General features: G+C 34.3%; 1 protein-coding gene across 1 annotated transcript; it reads right to left on the bottom strand.

Moving 5' to 3' along the window:
* Positions 1–392: 392 nt before the first annotated feature.
* Positions 393–758, bottom strand: LOC132042134 (uncharacterized). The gene has a single exon (XM_059432753.1). It carries the CDS (start codon positions 756–758, stop codon positions 393–395), a length of 366 nt encoding a protein of 121 aa, XP_059288736.1.
* Between the last annotated feature and the right edge of the window lie 5,557 nt (positions 759–6,315).

Consider the following 6,315-nt stretch of genomic DNA (forward strand, 5'->3'; position numbering starts at 1 on the left):
TGGGCGTAAACCACCATATCAATGAACGGAAAAATCTCAATTCCCACATTCTTTATCTGATTTTCTAAGTCTAGGATCGTAGTCAAAACTTTCATTAAAGGTACGAGGTGTTACAGTTTAGTACTTAAATTATAGTGTTGTTGTTACCCCTTGAACTATGACATTTCCTATCTAAAACATTCATGTTGAGCCAAGTGGCATGGAGAGTGGCATCACTCTCTTTGTAGTGTGCGTCGCAGCTTGAACATAAGTCAAAAAGAGCATTCATGTGGCACTTTAATTTACATTAGCTTCTTCTTCTTTCTTCTAAACAAATCTCTGCATCATTTGCTAATAACAGTAAAATAATTGAAACTCAACCTTAAAATAATAGCAATATAATGAACAGTTAATTACAACGACATTATACAATGACTATTCCTACTAGTCTCAAGAAAACTTCCTATATCCTTCTTTTTCAAGAATTCCCCCAAAATGTTGTTTCTAATTAATAGAGGCTTCTTTTGGTCCCCTTCATCATTTTCACATCTATGAAACTCTTGAGAACAAAAAGAATACTCATATTGTTTTTTTGTGGGAAGAATGTCATGATGGATATTTTTCTTCGTTGAGAAGAGATTTTCATCTTCCTCTTCTTCATGATCAGCTAACAAATAAGGAGGCACTTGTGCTTCATGTTTTTCAAATTCTTCCATGCTCATTCCATCTTTGAGATAATCAGCTCCCATCATGGCCAATGCGTCAAGCGAAATCGACATTTTTTGTTGCTTTTTGTGCAACTCGTTGATTGAATATGAGACTTGAGGACGAGTAATGATGCGCTAAGGATGATACTCCACCTTAATTTTTATAAACAGACAATTGAGTTCTGAACGAATTAATTACTTCTTGATATAATGGCTTGATCTATAAGTTTGGAGAGAGATGAGATTTTTTTTTGAGTTGTTTTATGCAAGAATTTCATTTAGACAGGACATATATATAGAGAGAGAGGTGATAAATTAATAAGGCAAAGTTTACGTTAAGTACTCAGAATATTGACTTGAATCTTGAAATTAACCTTTTGACATTTGGAGAAAGTTTCAAAGCCAAAAGGTAATATACTTGTGAATACATTAAAAACGTTTGAATTTGAGTAAGTATTCGAAACTTCTCGTGTCAGTCTTATGACAAAGCTATCCTTGTTGCAACGGCATATACAGTTTTTTTTAATCAATTACACTAGTTGTTGAATTTAAATAGGATTAAATTGTTTTTATTAACATTCAAATATTCGTATATTGCACCAAAATAGTATCACTTGTAAAACAAAAATTTGTATCGAAAGAATAATCTTAAATCATTAGTGGAATTAGTTCAATTAACTGAATTTGGAAAATCACCGAAGATACGTCTTACATTTTAAGTACAAGAGGTACTTTCTATGTTGACTGAACTTTTTTTCCACGTTTTTTTTCTTCTATTGATACTTATGCGTTCAATGAATATTTTCTAGTCAAGTATTCTGAAACTCACGAGGCTTAAAACAAAATATGGTTGCACTAATTCTAACGAGCATTCACGTTCTATTGCCTACGCAATGGATTTTAATTCATTACATACTCAATGACTCAAATCTCTTAAGTCAGGGGCGGATGTATCGTGTTGAGAATATAATTACATATTAAAATTTGCTTCTCTCTACAACGAACCTTGCTTTTAGATGAGATGATCACACACTTCAATATGGTATCTGAGTAGGCAAAGGTCCTGATATTGAATGTCACCACCACCCATTATCAAAAAGAATTTCCACGTGTTTGGCCAATTATAAGTGTGCTTGAGATGGTCACACACTGGAGACCTTAAGTTATGGATTCACATATCTCAACCTATTAACTTTAGCTCATACCCTATATATATACAACTTAAGAAATATATTGAATTACAAATAACTAATCTCAAATTCAGTAAATCAAATTAATTGTGGAAGAATTTCGGAAAAGCTCATCCAAATCATGAATGGACGAACTTATGTCAAAACTTATGGTAATATTTGAACAAGTCATACCAAAAAAAGGAAATATCTTAGAGTTGTACTCAAGATTGTACGGCAGGGAATCACGAGAATCATAGGTCAAATAGGGGTCTTCTATATCATCATGGATTAATAGGAATGATAGATGTACGATGAACACGTATATGTACACATGTTCTGCAGATTCAAATATGGAAGTATTGGTAACTTTTAGAAAGCTTCTCAGCATATTCAACTGCATGTGTAATGACTAGTGAAAGTTAAAAGTGTAATTGGATTGCTATTGAATGAAAAATTGCACGTGTGAGAATGTCTCAAATAAGAACCAAGGCTCTAAGGAGTCGTTTGGTGGTGGAATGAGATAGACTTTATACGTGCCTCTAATTTGTTGGGTTGACACTCCGCTTCTTTATACTCTTAGAAGGCAAGAAACTCAGGTTCCCTTCTCCTTTCTTACTTTTCTAAGGATGGTTCAGGAGAAGCCGGTTCCGCCTCCGGCTAAGGAGGGAAATTTCAATCGATAGGCAGCCCACCTTGTATATGAAATAGCTAATCCCGTCATTTAGTAGTCTTGGGACTAATTAATACTCATAACCGAATGCAGGATAAAATAGCCCCACACTTTATCTCGGAATTAGTGTCCCTATCCCACCAAGCAAACAACTAATAGTCATAAGTTTAATGACAAGACTTGACGTATCACGATAATTAATTCCAGTTTCTTGACTAAATCTCTTTTTGCTACAAATCTTACATTATAGTTACATTAACTGTTACTCACGAGTCACGACCGCAAATTGCTGCGGTTCTTTTTACCAATTAGCCGCGATTGTGAAGAGATTGCTTTATGATTCATGATTAGATTAAGATGCTAAATTTAGTGGCAAGTGTATTGTATTTTGGCGATTTTCAGTTAAAATATTTTAAAAAAATTAATCATACTAGAGGAAAGATAATCAATAACATGTGACTTGCTACTCAAGATCATTGAGTTATTTTATGGCTTGATAGATGCTTGAATTAATTCATTTGAGCGGATTGCCCTTCAAAGGCATTGGTCTTTAATTTTTGCCCCTCAAATTGGTGATCTTTAATTTTTATCCTTCGCTTAAAAACCCATAGATTTCGGATTCAAACCTCCACTTAAGCCTGTCAAGTGGGCCGAGTCGGGTTCGGGCTTGCCATTTAAACGTGGGCCACACCCTAGCCGGTTCGAGGCCGAGCCGAGCCGCAGTTAAGGGGCCGGGCGTGGGGAGGGAAAAGGGTGTCCGGCCCAACCCCTACCCGGATAGGGGTACACAACGGGCTAACCGGGCCGGGTTTTAGTTCTTTTAAAAAAAAAATCTAGTACTAAAATAGACATTTACGTTTACTAATAATAATAAGATTAACATTTACATCTAATGATAAAATTGTTAAACTAAAAACAAAGTTTAGTCGTTTTCCAATTAAAAAAGCTAGCTGTTATAAATTTTAAAAACTAGCCGTTGCCAATTTTATTTGAACCCCTAAATTTATGAATAAACCACGCTTTGGTCATATTTCCAAACTATAAATACCCCCTCCATTCTTCTTCATTTTCACACAATTCTCTCTTTATCTAAATTTGCTATTCGACTAGTGTACATCTCTACTTTCAACTTCCATGGATAATCCTCCACCTTCTCCTTGAGTTCGAAGATCAACTTCAAGTGTGTTGTGGATGCATTTTGAGTGAGTAGACGAGGAATGTTAAATGTCAATATTATGGTGACATATATCTCCATAAGTCCGGAGCACCAGGTATTGGGGTTGTGGGGGGGGGGGGGGGTACCGGTGTGTTGCGTAGGCACTTGGTGAAAAGGCACGAAGTTGAACTTTGAAGTTTATCTCTTCTTTAAATTTGTCCATCGATGTTAGCTATTTAATTTTTATGTTTTGAACTTTTGATTTGCAATATTTAGTCGTTCAAGTTTGCATGTTTTGAGTGTACAATATTATCAATTTAAGTTTTATTTTAAATTATTTATGCAGCTGTTGATATGTCTATTTGACTGGACACGAAGTGTAAGAAAGAAGAGAAAACTTTTAAGCTTGTGGTGTTAAATGAGGCACATATATTTTGTGTGACTATAAATCACTGCATAAAGGTAAATTATTTTCAAATATAGAAAGGTGTCATTCTTTTTGGCATGGACTAATAAAGAAATAGGTTCACGTAAATTGAAACGGAGGGAGTATTATATTTGGTATAATCTACGTATCCACAGTATATATGACATGCTAATGGAATATTTACTTTTATATAAAACTATCACAATCTAATATATACTGAAAATGTATTAAAGGTATATTTGTTGAGAAAACAAGATTGCCTAGCTTTAAGATACAATTTTAAAGAAAACTAAAATTATAAAAGTAAAAAGAGACTCCTCGTTTATTGGGATACAATGTTTTTAAAATATTTATTATAAGTAATAAACGTAGTACTTTCTTAAATATGCTAAAATGTTATAAAACTTGCTATTCTTGAAGAACTGTAAAAATTGTGCCATTTACGTACATGATTTCCTAAACTGACACACTAAGTAAATATCTCTCTTTTTTTTTGTTTTTTAATTCGAAGTGGGCCCGGCCGGTGCCCCGGTGGGCCATCACCCGGGCTCACTGGTGGGCCAGTCTAGCAGGCGGTCCACCTTGTCCGGCCTAGCCCCCTAATAAATCCCACCTAGCCCAGCCCCTTACCCCCCTTAGCCGAGTCCGTGCCAGGCCGGTGGTGGGCCGGGTTTATCGGGCCGGTCCGGCCCACTTGACAGACTTTCCTCAGCTCAGTAATTTAAAAAAAAAAAAAAAAAATCGCAAGACAGGGTTCTTATACCTGAAGGCAAACTCTGCCTTAAGGTTTTGCATGCAAACTTAAGGTAGAGTTTGCTACACTAAGGCAAATTTTGCATTATGAGGTAGCGAAGTCTCCCTTAAGGTGGAGTTTTGCCTGCCTTAAGGTAAAGTATTGCAGGCAAATTCTGCCTTGCGAATCCAAAACTCTACCTTGCGATTTTTTTAAAAATTTTGATTGAGCAGGAGTTTGAACCCGGAACCCATGGATTTTTTGGTGAAGGGAAAAAATTAAAGACCAACAATTTGCGGGGCAAAAATTAAAGACCAACAATTTGAGGGGCAAAAATTAAAGACCACCCCCCGAATAAGGGAAAATCATGCAAATTGCCCAAATTAATTTAGTTTCAATAGGAATAACATAAAAGATTTGGGAGTTAGAGACCTTGAATGTTAATAATCACCTGTTGGATTGTAGATATTTCCATCAGCGCAGGCCCAAGGCAAAAGACTTAATATGCTAGTATTTATAAACTTAATATATAAAATTACACGCAAAAAATTATTCGGTGTGGTTTGGTATTTTCTTGGTCATTTTATTGAATTAATAATCTACCCTCATCATTCAGTACAATATACTTATGCATTTATTAAAAAAAAAAAAAAAAAAAAAACTACAATAGTATTAAGAAAAACTTAATAAACGATCTCGATTTGGTCTGTTCGGTTTAGAACGACATTATACAATGAGTATCCCTGTGAGTCTAAACAAAATTTGCTAAAATTGTATCATGATCTTCATCATCTTTCGTCAGCTAACAAATAAGGAGGGACTTGTGCTTCATAATTTTTCAAATTCCATGTTAATTCCATCTTTAAATAAGATAATCAGCTCCACTCATGGCCAATTCTTCTAGTGAAATTGACATTAGTTTTGGCTCTTTCTGCAACTAATTAATTAAGTGAATATGAGATTTGATTTAAAGCACAATCAATATAATTGAGTTCCGAACGAATTAGCTCTTTGATATAGTAGTGCCTTGATTCTGATTGAAACTATGATGGAAAACTGTCGCGTTAGGTTGGGATTGTCGGGAGACTTTTATGTTGAGTTGTTTAATGTAAGAATCATTTAGGCCGGGACATGTATATACATATATAGCCATATAGGTGATAGAAAAGATTATTACCTTCGTTTCAATTTATTTACATGTGTTTAATTGGACACAAGTTTAAGAATTGAAAAAAAAAAAATGATAGGAAATTTGTGATCTAAAACAAAGTATATATAGATGTGTGCGGTAAATTAACGATTTCATGAAGGAAAAAATAGGAAGTTTAAATTATACTAAACTTTTAATTTTAGTTTCAAAATTGTTTCATACATTTCACTAATCAATTGTCAATACACTAATTGACGAATTTAAGTAGGACTAATTAATTATTTTATTATAATATTTAAGCTTATTAATTACCTCTCTTAA

The sequence above is a fragment of the Lycium ferocissimum genome, unplaced genomic scaffold (assembly GCF_029784015.1).
Source record: "Lycium ferocissimum isolate CSIRO_LF1 unplaced genomic scaffold, AGI_CSIRO_Lferr_CH_V1 ctg13533, whole genome shotgun sequence".
Taxonomy (NCBI): Eukaryota; Viridiplantae; Streptophyta; class Magnoliopsida; order Solanales; family Solanaceae; genus Lycium; species Lycium ferocissimum.

Coding starts and splice junctions, on each gene's coding strand:
- LOC132042134 (XM_059432753.1), bottom strand. CDS start 758: ATGTCGATTTCGCTTGACGCATTGGCCATGATGGGAGCTGATTATCTC.